The 21,037-nt window shown below is 43.1% G+C and overlaps 1 protein-coding gene across 3 annotated transcripts in view; it reads right to left on the bottom strand.

The window, feature by feature from the left end:
- The window catches only part of LOC137095149 (WD and tetratricopeptide repeats protein 1-like), a 94,628-nt gene that overhangs the window by 56,834 nt on the left and 16,757 nt on the right, over nt 1-21,037 (bottom strand). For all 3 annotated transcript variants that reach the window (XM_067461459.1, XM_067461458.1, XM_067461457.1), the window contains one exon: nt 4,967-5,154. In XM_067461459.1, coding sequence (XP_067317560.1) covers nt 4,967-5,154 — 188 coding nt within the window. The remainder of the gene's footprint in view (nt 1-4,966; nt 5,155-21,037) is intronic.

Below are 21,037 nucleotides of genomic sequence, written 5' to 3'. Positions count from 1 at the left end.
CTATAAGGTATTTCAAGATAGTCTGACAACCCCCCTCCAGAGGGTGATGAATAGAGTAATGGATGAGGGAACAAAACCAGAGACGTGGAGAACAGCCACTATAACATTAATTCATAAAAATAAAACGGACAACACACTGATGAAGAACTACAGGCCGATCTCACTCTTAAATGTTGATTATAAGATCTTTAGCAGCATCCTGGCATCAAGACTAAAAGACCTACTAAATGAGAGGATTGGAGAAGAGCAGACGGGGTTCTTACCAAAAAGGCAAATCAAAGACAATATAAGAACTATAATGAACGCAATAGAATACTACAAAAAAAACATTCAAAAGGAGGTAGCATTCCTGTTCTTAGATGTCGAAAAGGCATTCGACAACGTCAACTGAAGTCTAATAAAGGCAGTATTGAAAGAAATGGATGCAGGATATGGCTTCAATACGGCTATTGAAACAATATATTCAAAACAAAGTGTCAAAGTAAGGGTCAATGGCCAGACATCAGCCAATATAAAGATAAATAAAGGAACAAGACAGGAATGCCCCCTTTCCCCGCTACTGTTTATTCTAACGCTGGAACTTCTCCTCACAAATATTAGAAATAATAAAGAATTGAAAAGCCTAAAAGCAAATAAACATTCTTACAAGATCAGGGTCTTTGCTGATGATCTAGTTTGTATAGTGGAAGAACCATTGGAAAACAGATAAATGGTGGAAAGAAATAGAACCCTATGGGGGAAATAGCTGGTTTAAAAATAAACAAAGAAAAAACACAAATCCTAACTAAAAATATAACAAAAGAGAGAAAAGAAATGCTACAAAAATGAGAGGGGTGGAAATAGCAACAAAAATAAGGTACTTAGGAATAACGATAACACCTAACAATATACAACTCCTCAAAAATAACTACCAGAAAAAATGGATGGAAATAAAAGAGAAACTAAAAAGATGGAAACGCCTAAACCTTTCCCTACAGGGAAGAATAGCGGCGGTGAAAATGAACGTTCTGCCTGAAGTACTATACATTTTCCAAACGCTGCCGATCCTAAGATCTATGTCAATTTTTAAAATATGTCACAGAGACATCCTGAAATTCATTTGGAGAGGAGGCAAGCACAGGATAAATTTTAAAAACCTCACTGATGACAAGAGAAGAGGTGGTTTGGGCCTCCCAAACCTGCAGCTGTACTATGAGGCAGCAGCCCTCAGTTGGGTAAGGGATTGGGCGACTCTAGAAAAAAGGAAGTTGCTTGCATTAGAAGGAAACAAACTGACAAAAGGCTGGCACCAATACCTATGGAGAGGGAAAGCTAGGACGGAGAGAAATTTCAAGGACCACTTTATAAGATCTGCCCTCCTCAAAATATGGAATAAGTACAAGGATAGGTTTCACAACAAAACTCCCCTCTGGTTTTCACCTAGCGAGGCTGACCATAGAAGAGAGATCCCCAGAGAGAACTGGCTCACATACAGACAAGTAATAAAAAGAAAAGGACAGCAAATTATACTAAAATCCCAGGAGGAAATAAACCAAACAGACTCGACAATCTCATGGTTTCATTATTATCAAATAAGGGAAAACTTCGAAAAAGATAAAAAACTGGGTTTTGAATCGGAAGAAGTCTTCTGGGACAGGATAATAAAAACAGAATCAAGATTAATCAAAAAAAACTATACCAACAGCTGCTAAAGTGGTCAACCGAAGAGGAACAGATAAAGGAATCGATGATAAAATGGGCCAAAGATCTAGGTCGCACAATAAGCTTCTCAGAGTGGGAAGAAATATGGTTAAGAAAATTGAGCTTTACTTATTCTACGGACCTTAAAGAAAACTGGCTAAAGCTCTTTCATAGATGGTATCTGACACCAGCACAAATGGCAAAGTTCAATAAAGGAAAGAAAGATGAAAAATGCTGGAAATGCAACAAACGGAAAGGAGACTTTTTCCACATGTGGTGGAAGTGTAGAGGAGTAAAAGCATTCTGGCATAAGATCTATAAAAAAATGTAATTAATTTTACAAATCAAATTCGATTTTAAGCCAGAGTACATTTTACTGGGCTTAACTGATTTTGATATGGACAGTAATACAAGTAAAATATTTTTTTTATATGGTTACAGCAGCAAGAATAAAATTGGCACAATTCTGGAAAGATAAAGAAACTCCTACGATAGAGCAGTGGACAGTCAAAATCTTAGAGATAATGAATATTAATTTATTAACCCAAAAGTTGTCACAAAATAGGTCTAAAACAAAAGAGACCAATTGGGATAAATTCTTAAACTTTCTGGAACAGGAGAACAAGGAGATAAATATCGAGTGACATAGAACAAGTAAGAAACAAACACCAACAATAATAATATTAATAACAGAAAGAGACAACAATAATAATCATAAATATAGATACAATGGGAAGTACAAATACATAAACAAAACATAACAAGAATATAAAAACAGACAAAAGAACAGCAATAACAACAAAAATAAGAAATAAAAATAAATAAAAATAAATTAATTTTAAAAAACAAAATAACAATATAAAACAAAACAAATGAAAACAAAATAAATCATAAAAGAAGAAAAAAGAAGACCGTCGCCCCTATAATGGAGAGAGCAGAGAGACACAGAGTCTTGGATATGAAGAGGAAGCCTGGACCTGGAGACACTGGAAGCACACATTTGCAGTAGTGACCAGCCCTCGGGTCACCTACGTGTTCTTTTTTACTACCCACCCCTTTACCCCCCCATTCCTATCTTTTTCCGCTCTTCCCTTCTTAATGTTTGTATCTTTTCTTTTCTCCTCTCAACCTTCTTCCTTCCCCTGTGTTCTCTCCCCATCTGTACTGTCAACACGTTATCTTATTCACATTGTTCCCCCACTCTCGATGTGTATTGACTCATTTTATTAAAACTGTAACCTTAACTTTTTCTACTTCTTTCCTATCCAGCTCCGCTCTTGGGAGCACAATATTCTAAATAAAAATATATATTTTTTAAAAATCCATCAGTGTTCAAATTTGGGCATACTGAGTATTTATGCCAAGTTTAGATCAGATCCATTATTGTTTGAGACCACAGTGCTTTCTGGAGGTAGCTGAACAACAACTCCAAAACTCAAGGTCAATGCCTACCAAACCCTTCCAGTATTTTGTTGGTCATGGACATTCTGTGTGCCAAGTTTGGTTCAATTTCATCATTGGTGGAGTTCAGAATGCCCTTTGATTGTAGGTGAACTATAAATCCCAGCAATTCCCAAATGACAAAATCAACCCCCCTCCAAACCCTCACCAGTATTCAAATTTGGGTGTATTGGTATTTCTGCCAAATTGGTCCAGTGAATGAAAATTCATCCTGCATACCAGATATTTACATTACGATTCATAGCAGTAGCAAAATTACAGTTATGAAGTAGCAATGAAAATAACTTTATGGTTGAGGATCATCACAACATGAGGAACTGTATTAAGAGGTCACGGCCTTATAGAGGTTGAGAACCACTGCCTTAAGGTCCAGTGGAACATTGTTTGAGAACCACTTCTATAGACCATCACAGAAAATACTGAAGCCAAGATACCATACTTCATTGACCTCTTTCTTTCAAATGTAATGTTTGGTTCACAGATTAATTTTGGTAAGAAGTTTGAATACAAAGCTCTATGGCAGAGTATATGCTTTGTATGCACAAAATAAGTGATTTAGTTTTTTGGCATCTCTAGATAAAAGGAATGTGGATTGTCCACAAGGCCTTGGCAAAATTTCTGCCTAAAACCTTGGGAGAGTTGATGCCAGTCACAGCAGGCAATTGGGTTTAGTGGATCTGACAACTGGTTTAATAGTTTTGGTCTTCAATAAAAAACTGTGAAGAACCCACAAAACCAACTGCTGTAAGAGATTATCTGCAGAAAGACATACAATAAGATTTGCATGCCCGTGAAACTTAAACCTGCAGTCTCATGGAGCAGGGAGAAAATGTTCTCCCTATGAAATTGCTAGGTCCTCTTTGTGATTCTGATATAACTCCTTGGAAGTAACTATAAAGTTGTGCTGGAGTACTGAAAAAATTTCTAGAGAAGATACCCCTCTAGGAACTGCTAAGGTTCTCCAACATTTCTATGGTATGATGGGACTAGAAATAATGTGATATGATGTGAACACAACTAAACATTTTGGCTGGGAACATATCCCCCATGGATACTGGAGGACCTACTCTCTAGAGCAGTGGTTCTCACCCTGGAGGATGTTGAAATGCCATTGCCATATTTCTTCAGCCTCACAATGGTCTGTACTGGGCTATACTGGTTATACTTCATTGGGTGAGTGGGCTTAACAAAAGACCCTCCCATAAATGTACAGCAGAATAACTTATTAGCAGCAGTGTGACCCAGCACCAGTATCCCAAAGTGATAAAAAGAACAAAAACACACAGACCAATGTCTCTCTTCCATAGGTTTTTCTTTGTAGTAAAATGATATGGTTGCACTATTTACAACAACCAGGTTTCCATAACACAAATAAACAAATACACAGTAGCTTTACACACAGCAACGTTCACACTGGAGCTTTCTCACATGAAGCTTCTCTCATATAAAGGTTTACCTCACACTCCCCAGGACACTAGCTTTGGTCCACTGACTCAAACAGGTTTCGGCCTTCTAACTCTTTCAATGCTTGACTCACACTTTTGTAATCAAAAATACCCACTTAATTGTTAATATTTCTGACAGATAGAACTAAACATTTTGGCTGGGAACATATTCCCCGTAGATACTGGAGGACTTACTATATAGAACAATGGTTCTCAACCTGTGGGTCCCCAGGTGTTTTGGCCTACAACTCCCAGAAATCCCAGCCAGTTTACCAGCTGTTAGGATTTCTGGGAGTTGAAGGCCAAACATCTGGGGGCCACAGGTTGAGAACCACTGGTATAGAGGTTATTCAATCAGAAGACACTCATAATCTTCCTACCTGATGAGCCCATCCTCCGCTGCACTCCAGAAGGTGTTAGGCCACATCGGGGCCGTGGCAATGCGTTTGACCCTGTTCTTGTGATCACCAAACATATGTATGGTTTCTTTCACAGTCAAGTCGTGGACATGCACCTTGAAATCAGCTGCCCCAGTAATGAGTATCCGATCCTCTGCATATGGCAAGAACTACGGAAACCAAGCAAGGTATTCAGTGTAGTGATCTCCTAACAGTGAGAACCTATTTCCTCAAGATAAAACAATTAAATCTCCCCCAACAGATCCCTCAATTGAAGGATGGTGTCAATAAGTAGCTCATTTGGCTGGTTTTGTAGCCAAGTCCCCATCTACCACTTTCAACATCCTGAATGTTGAGATGTTTTCTGGGACCAAAACAGTCACAAGAGGAAGATAAATGTTTGCAATGGGCAGTCAGAGCACCTTGGTTGGGGGTTAGTCTATTGATCTGACTACTCACCTTGTGCAAATCCCAAGCTGGGCAGACACATCAAAGGACATAATCTCCTTAACCTATGACCCAAACATACGCTGAGATGTCCTGAGCATATCCAGGCAATTCAAAACTACATTTCTAGATTACAAAATTATTTTGGGAAGAAAAACTTATGGGAGGAATTCACCATACTTTTATCCCACTCTTTTCAATACGAAGGCAATTCAGGGCGGTATACAGACTGGATGTTAGATGCCAAACACATATTTACCCATAGTGACCCATCAAGGGAGATACACACATAAAACACTGTAAAAGTATGTAAAGGTTTTTTTCTGCTTTTAATCATAGACCACACACATATTTCCATGTTAAATTTGCAGAGAACCGTTTCATTGGTTGCCCCTACTGTGGAATGACCCAATGGAAGAGATTAGATAGCTGAAAGAGCTGTAAAAATGTAAAACAAAATGGAAGAGTTACTCTTTTGGTAGGCTTACCCAGTCAATTTTGAACTATGAATTTTAAATTTAGATTTTACTGGTAATGTAAAAGAAAAGGTTTCCCCTGATATTAAGTCTAGTTGTGTCCGACTCTGTGGGTCATCTCCATTTCTAAGCCGAAGAGCCAGCATTGTCCGTAGACAGCTGCATGGAGCACTGTTACCTTCCCGCAGAAGGGATGCCCATTGACCTACTCACATTTCCATGTTTTTGAGCTGCTAGATTGGCAGAAGCTGGGCCTAACGGTGGGAGCTCGCCCCACTCCCCAGATCTGAACTGCCAACTTTTTGGTCAGAAGTTCAGCAGCTCAGCGGTTTAACCTGCTGCGCCACCAGAGGGCCCTATTTTATTGGTATCAGCATTTTAATCTTTGTTTAGTATTGGAGTTTGAACCACTGTTCTATGTCTTTAACATTTGCATTTTAAGAGTCTAATGTTGTATTTATGTATTTTGATAGTACTGAATCCTGATTTGAGCTGCAAGGAGAAACGGGTAACAAATAAAATGAATGATTATTATATTATATTATTTATTTATTTATTATTTGGACTTATATGCCGCCACTCCCCTGGGGCTCGGAGCGGCTTACAAGAATAGCTAAAATCTAACAAAATTTTAAAAAAAATTTAAAACAATTTAAAAACAGCAGTATCAAAAATTAAAAGCCTGTCAAAACAGGTATGTCTTACATGCCCTGCGGAAAGCTGGTAAGTCCCGCAAGGCACGGACTTCAAGTGGCAGAGTGTTCCAGAGTGATGGTGCCACTGCTGTGAAGGCTCTGCGTCTGGTTGCTGTTAGACGCAAGGTCTTGACACTGGGGACTTCCAATAGATCTTGGTCCTCAGAACGGAGGGATCTCTGGGGTTGGTAGGGGGTGAGGCGGTCCCCCAGATACATCGGCCCCAGACAATGCAAGGCCTTAAAGGTGAGTACCATCACTTTGAAAGTGATCCGGTCCTCATTTGGTAACCAATGCAGTTGTAGTAAGATTGGTGTTATGTGGCATCTCATCGGAATTCCCGCAAGAAGCCGAGCAGCTGCATTCTGTACCAACTTGAACTTCCGGATCACCAACAGAGGAAGGCCAATGTAGAGGCCGTTACGGTAGTCCAGTCTTGAGATGACCGTGGCCTGGATCACCATAGTAGGTTGTCCCTGGACAGGTAGGGGGCCAGCCGTCTAGCCTGCTGCAGATGAAAGAAGGTGGTTCTGCTAACGGCAGAGACCTGGGCTTCCATCGTCAGCAGAGGGTCCAAAAGGACTCCCAGACTCTTTACCAATGATGACGGGCGTAGCGCCTTGCCATCCAGGGTAGGCAGCTGGATGTCCCCACTGCTCGGCCGACCCAACCATAGGATCTGTCTTTGCTGGATTCACCCTCAACCTGCTGGCACGCAGCCATCCAGTAACGGCCTCGAGGCACTGATGGAAACAACTGGGTACAGAGTCCGGTCGGCCTTCCATCTTCAGCACCAGCTGAGTGTCATCGGCATACTGATAACACTCAAGCCCAAAACCTCGAACCAGCTGAGCAAGTAGTTGCATATAGATGTTAATGTTATTTAACATCTATATGCAACTACTTGCTCACATTATTATAATGTGGACCCCAATGGATGCATTTGATAACACCCAGGGGATGTTATCTAATGAAGGGTTTCTTAAACTTTTCCACTTGGAGTCCCTTTTGACGCAAAAGATGTTTATATGACTTCGGTTATATAGGTATAAAAAACAGATATAAAATCTAATATTTATTTATTTTTATATTTTTTAATTTTATTGGTATAATATAGGATTACATAGAAAGTGGGAAAATATTTCAGAGAGAATAGAAAAGTAGGAAAGGAGAAACAGAGGAGGGAAAAAATAATGGGAAAATTAAAAAGTAAGAAAAAAGATCCATCCCATGTCCTCCTTGGGGTTAAAAGAAAAAAAAAGGGACTACCCTCTATTTCTTTGAAGATCTTTTGTCTATTTGTATAGGAACATATTTTAATAATAGCTTCCTTGTTTTGTTTCTTCTTTCATCCTTTTACTCAGATAATCTCTATTTTTTGTTGTTTCTTACCATGTCCCAGTTTGTATGCTTCTTTGGAATTCCTTCATTTGGTGATAGCCAATTAGTTAGTTCATCCATGTTTATTATCTCCAAAATTTTATTTTGCCAGTCTTCCCTTTTTGGTATTTCCCTCTGTCTCCATTTTTGAGCATATACAATTCTGGCTGCGGTTTTCAAATAATTGAAAATTATATCCATATTTTTGTCAGTGTCAAGATCGAGCATTCCAAGCAGGAATGGTTCCTTTTTAAACTGTATTTTCAAGATTTTTTGTATGTTCTTTATATAACATGTTCCAAAATTCTTTTGCCTTTGGACAGGACCACCAAATACGAAAAAAGATCCTATCTGTTGTTTGCATTTCCAACACATATTTGATGCATTTTTGTAGAATTTGGAGATTTTTTGGGGTGTAATATACCATCTATGAACCATTTTGATTATATTTTCTTTTAAATTATAAGAATAGGTATATTTAATTTTTTGGGTCCAGACTTTCTCCCATTGATTCAGGTTTATTGGATGACCCACATTTTGTGCCCATTTGATCATGGATTCTTTTATCTGTTCTGTTTCTGTAGTCCATTCTAAAAGTTTTTTGTAAATTTTCATGATTAATTTATTATTTGTTTTCATAAATATTTTTTTCCTTATCAGTTTTGTAGCAATCTAATAATTGTCTGTAATCTAATAATTGTCTGGAGCGTCATACAGGGAGCATACCACCCCCCCTGTTGTGTCAGCTCCACTGGCTGCCGTTCCAATTCCGAGCACAATTCAAAGTGCTGGTTTTGATCTACAAAACCCTATACTGTTCCGGCCCAGTGTATCTGTCCGAACGGATCTCCCTCTATGTCCCACCTCGGAGTTTAAGATCTTCCAGGGAGGCCCTGCTCTCGACCCAGCCTCTAACACAAGTGAGATTGGCGGGGACAAGGAGCAGGGCCTTCTCAGTGGTGGCCCCTCACCTGTGGAATTCACTCCCCGGTCAAATTAGATCAGTGACATCCCTCCTTTCCTTTAGGAAAAAATTGAAAACTTGGATTTGGCACAAGGCATTTGGACATTCTGGCAGTAAAGAAAGGACTTGACGATGGACATGAATTGACTAAACAGAATGGAATTATGGAACTCTGAACACTGAACATATTAGTTTTATTGATTGTGTTATGTACTGATTGTTTTAACTTGCTAATTGTTTTAACTGCTGTTTTGTATGTATGTATATCTTGTGTAGGCATCAAATCGTGCCTTTTTGTAAGCCACCCTGAGTCCCCCTCCCCCCCGGGGGTTGAGAAGGGCGGGGTAGAAGTACCAGAAATAATAAATAAATAAATAATTTAACCATGATAGATTGGCAAAGATTTCTTTCACCTCTTTTTCTTCTTTTAATAAATCTAATATTTATATATATCAAATCAGCAATCGGCACCATTTGCTAAATAGGCTGATCTTCCTTTTGATGAAGTACAGTTGATGCACCTTTTGCAGAGTCCACTGCAAACACTGCACAACAGATTTGCGTAAATACTAGATGGCACTCAGGAAAAATGTTAAGGACCCAGCATTGAGTGAAAGGGACCCCATTTGGAGTTGGGCCCATAGTTTAAGAAGCACATAAGGATGAATGTGAATTGGACCATACTCCAATATGTCTATGACCTTTTTAGGCTGTGCACTGCCACCTACGGAGTGGCTAATGTTCAAATGTAAAGAAAACATTACAAGCAGATGTGAGATCAATACAGTGGCAGACGCAGCCTACAGAAAACCCACCACTGTGTCATACACTGAGCATGAGAACTCTTCACCTCACAAAAATTGTAAGAGTATTTGAGCAAAACTTGACAATTGCAACTCATTCACACAGAGACATGTAGCTGTTCCACAATACATTCCATACCTTAGAAGAATTTACACAGGAGCTTCACACAGTAGCTTTACACACAGCTTTACACATGAGGCCGTTAACCTGGGGTTTCTTTCACAGAAGCTTCCCACAAACAAAGGTTTACCTCACACTCCTCAGGACACTAGCTTAGGTCCACTAACTCCAACAAGCTTCGGCCTACTAACTGTTTCAGTGCTTGATGTACACTTTTGTAATAAAAAATACCCAGTTACTATTTAATATTACTGATAAACACTGCCTACAGAAAATCCATCACTGAGACCGTAGTACTTGAAGAGCACCTGGCACCATGTTATAAGCATGAGAAGCTTTCTTTCTGCACCTCACAAAAGTGGCATTTTACCAAAACTTGACAACTGCAACTCATTCACACAGAAATATGCTGACATTAGTAGGAAAATTATACCACTGCACACTTAAATTTTTTTATCTGTGCAGCTCTTCTGTCTCTCCCTTTTAGTTCCTGGCTGCGCTTGACAAAACATGTCATGTGAACTGGCTGCCACAAAGGCAATGGTTGGGAAGCACGCAATGAGCGATGTGAGAAAATGCGTGCAGACCATTGTGTGCTGCCAGAAGTTTGTGTCATCACAGCCAACACACCACGATCACATACTTGAATGCAAAATGAGGGAAGTTTAACACAGAGCAAGTAAAAAAGAAATCCAGTTTTCAGTTCTGTGAAACTCTTTGAGTAGTGACAGCCTTATCAAAGATATGGTGAAAAGCTGTCTCAGGTGGTGGATAATGGATGTTATTTAGATCAGCAGGGTGGAAGAGACAGAATATTTGCCCCATTGGACACAATCCACAAGGATGTTTTTTCTGCACAGCCCTCAGTGAAATGTATACAAACTGTGCAAGAATACACTCAGTTAGTTGGCAAGCCTGTCATTTTACAGATCAGACAGCTAAATGAACGGTCAGAATTGAAGACCCATCCCTTCTGGCAGATCAAGCCAATCAACTCTGAACCATTCTATTGTTGATCTTTGTACCATGTGTTTTGGGGTATGTATTTTAAGTTGATATGTTTTGATTGTGTTATACCCCACCTGGAACCATGAGCAAAGGTAGATAACAAATGCAATTATTTTTATTTTTTACTAGCTTGGGGACCCGGCGCTACCCGGGTTATTTGAGAAAGGAATTGTATATCAAGGTTGGTCTTTATTAGATATTTATATGGGTTGCAGTGGTCTCAGGAAGCCAGTGAAGGTACTGCGAGTCCCATCATCCATCATCTGTCCTCCTCCAAACCTCACCAGAATGTTGAGTTGGCCATGGGGACCAAGTTTGGTCTTTATTGGTATTTGGATAAGTGTCGCTGTGGTTCCAGGGTGAGTGAAGGAATTGCAAGTCCCATCATCCATCGTCCGATCTCCTCCGAACAGCACCAGGATGTAGAGTGGCTAATGGGGTCTTTGTGTGTCAAGTTTGGTCTTGATCGGTTATTAGATGAGGGTTGCAACAGTCTTGGGAAGTGAGTGGAGGTACTTGAAGTCCCATCATCAATCGTCCTTCCTCCAAACAGCACCGGGAGTGGCCCATGAGGGCTCTGTGTGCGAACTTTGGTCTTGATCGGTCATTAGATGAGGGTTGCTGCAGCCTTGGGAAGTGGGTGGAGGTACTTCAAGTCCCTTCATCCATGGTCCAACGTGCTTGAAACAACATCAGGATGTAGAATGGGTCATGGGGACTCTCGTGTGCCAACTTTGGTCTTGATCAGTCATTGGATGAGGTTTGTAGAGGTCTCAGAATGTGAGTGAAGGTACTGGAAGTCCCATGATCCATGGTCAACCGTCCTCCAAAACTGCAGCAGGATGTAGAGTGGGTCATGGGGGCTTTGTGTGCCAAGTTTGGTCTTGATTGGTCATTAGAGGAGTTTTGCAGCATTCTTGGGGAGTGGAGGTACTTAAGTCCAGTTGTAATGGACTTAGGAAGGAAGTGCAGGTATTGCAAGTCCAATCGTCCATGGTGCATCCTACTCCAAACCGCACCAGGATGTAGAGTGCGTCATGGAGACTCAGTGTGCTAAGTTTGGTCTTTATCGGTAATTGGATGAGGGTTGCAGTGGTCTCAAGAATTGAGCAAAGGTACTGCAAGTCCCATAATCCATGGTCCATCCCCGGCCAAACCACACCAGGACATAAGGTGGGTCTTGAGAGGTCTATGTGCCAAGTTTGGTCCTGATCAGTCATTGGATGAGGTTAACAGTGGTGTCAGAATGTGAGTGATGGTACTGCAAGTCCCATCATCCATGGTTGCAGTAGGATGTCGAGTCGGTCTTGCAGGCTCTGTGTGCCAAGTTTGGTCTGTATTGGTAATTTTCTGACCCAGCCCCTGGCCTTTTCCTTTCCTCTCTTTGTCATCTCGGAATCTTGGAATTGAGGCTGGCCAATCAGAGACCATATGCAAATTTCCTTCTTATGTCCCCGTTTCTGTCATGAACTCTTTTCTCCACCAGGGGCTCCTCTTGAAGCTGGCCAATCAGAGACCATATGCAAATAGCACCACAGCGGCAGCCAATCAGAATCTTGGAACTTTCAGGCTGGCCAATCAAAATGCTGGCACATACACCGCCACACTTTTGTCCTCCACATACAAACTTTGACTTTTTTTATATATAGAGTAGCTTGGGGACCCGGTGCTGCCCACGTTATTAGAGAAAGTGGGTAATGGCGGTTCTGTATGCCAAGTTTGGTCATTATTGGTCATTGGATGATGGTTACATTGTTTTCAGGAAGTGAGTGATGGTACTTGAAGTCCCATCATGCATGGCCAATTCTCCTTCAAACTGCAGCAGGATGTAGAGTGGGGTATGGGGGCTCTGTGTGCGAACTTTGGATTTTATTGGTCATTGGATGAGGGTCACAGTGGTTTCAGTAAGTGAGTGAAGGTACTGCAAGTCCCATCGTCCAAAATCCATCCTCCTTCAAACTGCAGCAGGATGTAGAGTGGGTCATGGGGGCTCTGTGTGCTAAGTTTGGTCTTGATCAGTCATTTGATGAGGGTCGCAGTGATTTCAGTAAGTGAGTGAAGTTACTGGAAGTCCCATCATGCATGGCCCATCCTCCTTCAAACTGCACCAGGTTGTAGAGTGGGGCATGGGGGCTCTGTGTACAAACTTTGGATTTTATTGGTCATTGGATGAGGGTCGCAGTGGTTTCAGTAAGTGAGTGAAGGTACTGCAAATCCCATCATGCATTGTCCATCCTCCAAACTGCAGGATGTAGTGTGGGTCATCGGGGCTCTGTGTGCCGGGTTTGGTCTTGATTGGTCATTAGATGAGTGTTGCAGCAATCTTGGGATGGGAGTGGAGGTACATAAAGTCCCATCATCCATGGTCTGTGATCTTCCAACCAGCACCAGGATGTAGAGTGGGTCATTGGGGCTACGTGTCCCAAGTTTGGTCTTGATTAGTCATTGGCGAGGGTCTCAGTGGTCTTAGAAAGTGAGTGAAGTTACTGCAAGTCCCATCATCCATCTCCAATTTTTTCCAAACGACACTGGGACATAAAGTGGGTCATGAGAGGTCTATGTGCCAAGTTTGGTCTTGATCAGTCATTGGATGAGGTTTGCAGAGGTCTCAGAATGTGAGTGAAGGTACTGGAAGTCACATCATCCATGGTCAACACTCCTCCAAAACTGTAGCAGCATGTAGAGTGAGTCATGGGGGCTTTGTGAGCCAAGTTTGGTCTTGATTAGTCATTAGATGAGTTTTAATACTTTCTTTTGTTTGTTTATTATCGTTGTATTTGTTCTTAAACTTATTCACTATTTTGTCCTCCTGTTTATTGATGCTTTGGAGTAAGTTCTTCCGTAATGTATTCGTCTACTATTTTCCAATTTGTCTTTAGGATCGGTCTACCGTAAGAATCCTTTAAGGCAAAGGTCAATTTATCCGCTTCTTTTATTTCTTGGATTTTTGTTAACCATTCATCTTTCGTCGCTATTTCTCTTTGTTTCCATTTCTTTGCTATAACCATTCTGGCAGCAGTGGAGAGGTATGTGAAAAGGGTATCCTTGTTTCGGTCTTTTTCAAATTCTTCATCTGTCAGGCCCAGCAGAAAATATTCTGGCTTCAGTTGTATTTTTGATTTGAAAATTTTTTCACATGATTCTTGTATCATTTTCCAGAAGGCTTTCATTTTAGGGCATGTCCACCAAGTGTGGAAGAATGTTCCCACCTGTGTTTCGCATTTCCAGCATTTATTTTGGGTGTTTTTGTACATTATGCTCAGTTTTTGGGGTGTCATGTACCACCTAAAGAACATCTTCGTCCAGTTCTCTTTTATGTCCGTTGAATAGGTATATCTGCTCTTTCTTGTCCACAGTTTTTCCCATTCTCTCAATTTTATCTCTCTCCCTATATTTTGCGCCCATTTAATCTTACATTCTCTAATCAGTTCTGTCTCCGTGGCCCAGTCCAACAGTTTGTTGTATATCTTAGTGATGGTATTCTTATCTTTCATTAATATCTTCTCTTGGAAGTCATCCTTCTCCATAAAGACTGTTTCTTTATCTTTTTTATGATGTTCCTTTAGTTGTAAATACTGGTACCAGGAGACATTGCTGAATTTCTGGGCGATTTCCTCTCTGGTTTTTAATTGTGTGGAACTGTCTTTTCTGATAAGGATGTCCTTGTAGGTGGGCTATGTTGACCACCCCAACAATCTTCTTTGTCCCGCCTCCAGGGGGGATATCCATGTAGGGATCTTTGGATACAGTTTCGCCTTGTGTTTGGTCCAGATTTTCAGCAGCGCAGATCTAATAAAATGATTGTTGAAGCTTTTTTCTTTTTTCGTTTGATCGTACCACAGGTACGCATGCACGCATACATGGGGAGTGGAGGTACTTGAAGTCCCATTACCATCCATGGTCTATCCTCCTCAAAAGTGCACCAGGATGTAGAGTGGGTCATGGGGACTCTGTGTGCCAAGTTTGGTCTTGATCAGTCATTGGTGAGGGTCTCAGTGGTCTCAGGAAGTGAGTGAAGTGACTGCAAGTCCCATCATCCATTGCCAAATTCTTCCAAACCGCACCAGGATGTAGAGTGGGTCATGCGGGCTCTCTGTGTGAATTGTGGTTCTGATCCATCATTGTTGGCAGTTGTAATGGTCTTAGGAAAGGAGTGCAGGTATTGCAAGTCCCAATGTCCATAGTGCATCCTCCTCCAAACAGCACCAGGATGTAGAGTGTGTCACAGAGACTCACTGTGCCAAGTTTGGTCTTTATCAGTAATTGGATGAGGGTTGCAGTGGTCTCAAGAATTGAGCAAAGGTACTGCAAGTCCCATAATCCATGGTCCATCCCCAGTCAAACCACACCAGGACGTAAAGTGGGTCATGAGAGGTCTATGTGCCAAGTTTGGTCCTGATCAGTCATTGGATGAGGTTAACCGCGGTCTCAGAATGTGAGTGATGGTACTGCAAGTCCCAACATCCATGGTTCATCCCGCTCCAAACTGCAATAGGATGTCGAGTGGGTCATGGGGGCTTTGTGTGCCAGGTTTGGTCTGTATTGGTAATTTTCTGACAGAGCCCCTGGCCTTATCCTTTCCTCTCATTGTCATCTTGGAATCTTGGAATTGAGGCTGGCCAATCAGAAACCACATGCAAATTTCCTTTTCATGTCCCCATTTCTGTCATGAACTCTTTTCTCCACCAGGGCTCCTATTGAAGCTGGCCAATCAGAGACCATATGAAAATAGCACCACAGCGGCAGCCAATCAGAACGCTGGCACATACTCCTCCCGCCACACTTTTGTCCTCCACATACAAACTTTGACTTTTATTATATGTATAGACTAGCTTGGGGACCCGGCGCTGCCCCAGTTATTAGAGAAAGGAATTGTATATCAAGGTTGGTATTTATTTATTTGTCGTGTCAGGACAAGCAGTCAAATTATATTTCCTTTCTAACAGAACAAAGCAAACAAACAATTTGTGAGTTTGGTAGTTGATTAAATGTCCTTTGACCAGTATCTGGCCACTTGGAGTGCTTCTGGTGTTGCTGCAAGAAGGTCCTCCATTGTGCATGTGGCAGGGCTCAGACTGCATTGCAGCAGCTGGTCTGTCGTTTGCTCTTCTGCACACTTGCATGTTGAGGATTCCACTTTGTAGCCCCATTTCTGAAGGTCGGCTCTGCATTTCGTGGTGCCAGAGTGCAGTCTGTTCAGTGCCTTCCAAGTCGCCCAGTCCTCTGTGTGCCCAGGGGGGAGTCTCTCATTTGGTATCAGCCATTGGTTGAGGTTCTGAGTTTGAGCCTGCCATTTTTGGACTCTCGCTTGCTGAGGTGTTCCAGCAAGTGTCTCTGTAGAATCAAGGTTGGTGTTTATCAGTTATTTCTATGGCTCGCAGTGGTCTCAGGAAGTTAGTGAAGGTACTGCGAGTCCCATCATCTGGGGTCCATCCTCCTCTAAACAGCACCAGGATGTCAAGTGGGCCAGGGGGGCTCTGTGTGCTATGTTTGGTCTTGATCAGTCATTGGATGATGGTCACAGCAGTCTCAGAAAGTGAGTTAAGGTACTGCAAGTCCCATCATCCATAGTCTCCCTCAAATATCACCAGAATGTTGAGTTGACCATGGGGGCTCTCTGTGCCAAGTTTGGTCTTTATTGGTATTTGGATGAGTGTCACTGTGGTTTCAGGAAGTGAGTGCAGGTACTGCAAGTCCCATCATCCATTGTCCATCCTCCTCCAAACAGCACCAGGATGTAGAGTTGGTCATGGGGGCTCGGTGTGCCAAGTTTGGTCTTGATTGGTCATTAGAGGAGGGTTGCAGCAGTCTTGGGAAGTGAATGGAGGTACTTGAAGTCCCATCATCCATAGTCTGTTCTTCCCCAAACCTCACCAGAATGTTGAGTTGGCCATGGGGGCTCTGTGTGCCAAGTTTGATCTTCATCAGTCATTGGATGAGGGTCTCAGTGGTTTCACTAAGTGAGTGAAGGTACTGCAAGTCCCATCGTCCATGGTGCATCATCCTCCAAACTGTACCAGGATGTAGAGTGCATCATGGAGATCTGGTGTGCCAAGTTTGGTCCTTATTGGAAATTGAATGATGGTTGCAGTGGTCTTAGGAATTGTGCGAAGGTACTGCAAGTCCCATGACCCATGCTCGATCCACAGTCAAACCACACCAGGGCGTAAAGTGGGTCATGAGAGGTCTATGTGCCAAGTTTGGTGTTTTTCAGCCATTGTTGAGGGTCGCAGGAGTCTCGGAAAGCGAGTAGTGGTACTTCAAGTCCCATCATCCATGGTATGCCCTACTCCAAACCACCGTTGGATGTAGAGTGGGTCATGGGGGCTCTGTGTGCCAAGTTTGGTTTTGATCGGACATTAGATGAGGGTTGCAGCAGCCTTGGGAAGGAAGTGGAGGAACTTGAAGTCCTATCATCCATGGTCTGTCCTCCTCGAAAGTGCAACAGGATGTAGAGTGGGTCATGGGGACACTGCGTGCCAAGTTTGGTCTTGATCAGTCATTGGCGAGGGTCTCAGTGGTCTCAGTAAGTGAGTGAAGTGACTGCAAGTCCCATCATCCATTGTCAAATGTTTCCAAACCACACCAGGATGTAGAGAGGGTCATGCGGACTCTCTGTGTAAATTGTGGTCCTGATCCATCATTGTTGGCAGTTGTAATGGTCTTAGGAAGGGAGTGCAGGTATTGCAAGTCCCATCGTCCATGGTGCATCCTCCTCCAAACCGCACCAGCATGTACAGTGCGTCATGGAGACTCAGTGTGCCAAGTTTGGTCTTTATCGGTAATTGGATGAGGGTTGCAGTGGTCTCAAGAATTGAGCAAAGGTACTGCAAGTCCCATAATTCATGGTCCATCCCCGGCCAAACCACACCAGGACGTAAAGTGGGTCATGAGAGGTCTATGTGCATACAAACTTTGACTTTTATTATATACACTAGCTTGAGGACCCGGCGCTGCCCGGGTTATTAGAGAAAGTGGGTAATGGTGGTTCTGTATGCCAAGTTTGGTCTTTATTGATCATTGGATAACGGCTGCATTGTTTACAGGAAGTGAGTGAAGGAACTTGAAGTCCCATCATCCATGGTCCACCCTCCTCCAAACAGTAGCAGGATATAGAGTGGATCATGAGGGCTCTGTGTGCCAAATATGGTCTTTATCAGTCATTGGATGAGGCTGGCAGTGGTTTCAGTAAGTGAGTGAAGGTACAGCAATTCCCATCATCCAAAGTCCACCCTCCTACAAACTGAAACAGGATGTAGATAGGGTCATGGGGGCTCTGTGTGCCAAGTTTGGTATTTATCAGTCATTGGTTCAGGGTTGCAGTGGTTTCAGTAAGTGAGTGAAGGTACTGCAAGTCCCATCATCCATGGTCAACCCTCCTCCAAGCTGCAGCAGGATGTACATTGGGTCATGGGGGCTCTGTGTGCCAAGTTTGGTCTTGATTGGTCATTAGATGAGGGTTGCAACAATCTTGGGAAGGGAGTGGAGGTACTTGAAGTCTCATCATCCATGGTCTGTCCTCCTCCAATCTGAACCAGGATGTATTTGAGAAAGGAATTGTGTATCAAGGTTGGTCTTTATCAGTTATTTATATGGCTCGCAGTGGTCTCAGGAAATTAGTGAAGGTACTGCGAGTCCCATCATCTGTGGTCCATCCTCCTCCAAATTGCACCAGAATGGAGAGTGGGTCGTGGGGGCTCTGTGCACCAAGTTTTGTTCTTGATTAATCATTGGATGAGGGTCACAGTGGTCTCAGAAAGTGAGTTTAGGAACTGCAAGCCCCATCCTCCATAGTCTGTTCCCTCCCCCCCCCCCCAAACCTCACCAGAATGTTGAGTTGGCCAAGGGGGCTCTCTATGCCAAGTTTGGTCTTTCTTGGTATTTGGATAGGTGTCGCTGTGGTTTCAGGAAGTGAGTGAAGGTACTGGAAGTCCCATCATCCATCGTCCGTCCTCCTCCAAACAGCATCGGGATGTAAAGTGGGTCATGGGGGCTCTGTGTGCCAAGTCTGATCTTGGACATTAGATGAGGGTTGCAGCAGTTTTGGGAAGGGAGTGGAGGTACTGGAAGTCCCATCATCCATGGTCTGTCCCCCTCAAAAGTGCACCAGGATGTAGAGTGGGTCATGGGGACTCTATGTGCCAAGTTTGCTCTTGATCAGTCATTGGTGAGGGTCTCAGTGGTCTCAGGAAGTGAGTGAAGTGACTTTGCCAAATTCTTCCAAACCGCACCAGGATGTAGATTAGGTCATGCCGGCTCTCTGTGTAAATTGTGGTCCTGATCCATCATTGTTGGCAGTTGTAATGGTCTTAAGAATGGAGTGCAGGTATTTTAAGTCCCATCATCCATGGTGCATCCTCCTCCAAACTGCACCAGGATGTAGAAAAAACCCTGTACGGTTCCGGTCCAGTGTATCTGTCCGAACGTATCTCCCCTTACGTCCCACCCCGGAGTTTGAGATCAGCTGGGGAGGCACTGCTCTCGACCCCACCACTGTCACAAGGGAGGCTGGTGGGGAAGAGGAGCAGGGCTTTCTCAGTGGTGGCCCCTCACCTGTGGAACTCACTCCCGGGGGAAATCAGGACATCATCATCCCTCCTCTCCTTTAGGAGGAGGGTGAAGACGTGGCTTTGGGACCAGGCCTTCGGGCAATCTGGCAATTAAATCAGATGAATACGACCAGCAGGATTGAAGAAGTGGAATTGAGAATGAGATCTATGAGTTAGTGAACGCTGACCATGTGGGGGGGATGATTTGGGTTGTATGGGGCTTTTACTGATTTTATTGGTATTATGTATGAATTGTTGTTAACTATTAATTGTAATAATTTTGTATTGATGTTTTGTGACGTGGGCATCAAATGGTGCCTTGCTTTTGTAAGCTGCCCTGAGTCCCCCCTGGGGTGAGAAGGGCGGGGTATAAGAACCTGTAATAATAATAATAATAATAGAGTGCGTCATGGAGACTCAGTGTGCCAAGTTTGGTCTTTATCGGTAATTGGATGAGGGTTGCAGTGGTCTCAAGAATTGAGCAAAGGTACTGCAAGTCCCATAATCCATGGACCATCCCCAGCCAAACCACACCAGGACGTAAAGTGGATAATAAGAAGTCTATGTGCCAAGTTTGGAACTGATCAGTCATTGGATGAGGTTAACAGCGGTCTCAGAATGTGAGTGATGGTACTGCAAGTCCCATCATCCATGGTTCATCCTTCTCCAAACTGCAGTAGGATGGAGTGGGTCATGGGGGCTCTGTGTGCCAAGTTTGGTCTGTATTGGTTATTTTCTGACAGAGCCCCTGGCCTTATCCTTTCCTCCCTTTGTCATCTCGGAATCTTGGAATTGTGGCTGGCCAATCAGAGACCATATGCAAATTTCCTTCTCTCATGTCTCCGTTTCTGTCATGAACCCTTTTCTCCACCAGGGGCTCCTCTTGAAGCTGGCCAATCAGAGACCATATGCAAATAGCACCGCAGCGGCAGCCAATCAGAAAGCTGGCACATACTCCTCCACACCGCCACACGTCCGCCGCATACAAACTTTGACTGTTATTATATGTATAGATAGATAGATAGAGAGAGAGAGAGAGAGAGAGATTATTATTTGGACTATTTAATTCAAAATGCATTGGTACTAGGGATAGGGAATATGGAGACCTTAAGGAAAAATTTGAATGCAGTTCCCAGAAGCCCCAACAAACATAGATTAGAGATTGTGGGAGTTGTCATTCAAAACATTTGAAGGGCATCTTGTTGCCTACTTGTACCTGTACATATCTGCCCTTGTAATTGTATATACCGTATATTCCGGGGTGCAAGACGACTTTCTAAGCCAGGAAAATCATCTCAAAAGTGGGGAGTCGTCTTGCACCCCGGTATAAAAATCCGGATCATTTTTCCCTCACCCTTGGCATCCCCGCGTGGTGGAGCCTGAGGAAGAGGAGGGTGGACGGAGGGAGGGTGGGGCGGGGAGGAGGAATGGCAGGCTTTACTACCAAGCCGGCAGCGTGGTAGCCTCCTAGGCTGTCTTCACCCGTGCCGGCATGGAGTTGGCTCCGCCTCCACCCTCCATCCCAGCTGCCGCAGGAGCCAAAGCCAGAGCAGCAGGGGCGGGGACGGGAGAACTCGCCTCTGGCTGCTGAGGCCCCGCCCCCCGCAGAG

The sequence above is a fragment of the Anolis sagrei genome, chromosome Y, assembly GCF_037176765.1.
Source record: "Anolis sagrei isolate rAnoSag1 chromosome Y, rAnoSag1.mat, whole genome shotgun sequence".
Classification (NCBI taxonomy): domain Eukaryota; kingdom Metazoa; phylum Chordata; class Lepidosauria; order Squamata; family Dactyloidae; genus Anolis; species Anolis sagrei.
Note: the sequence above shows the minus strand (reverse complement) of the source record. Positions and strands in the feature narration are given on the sequence as shown.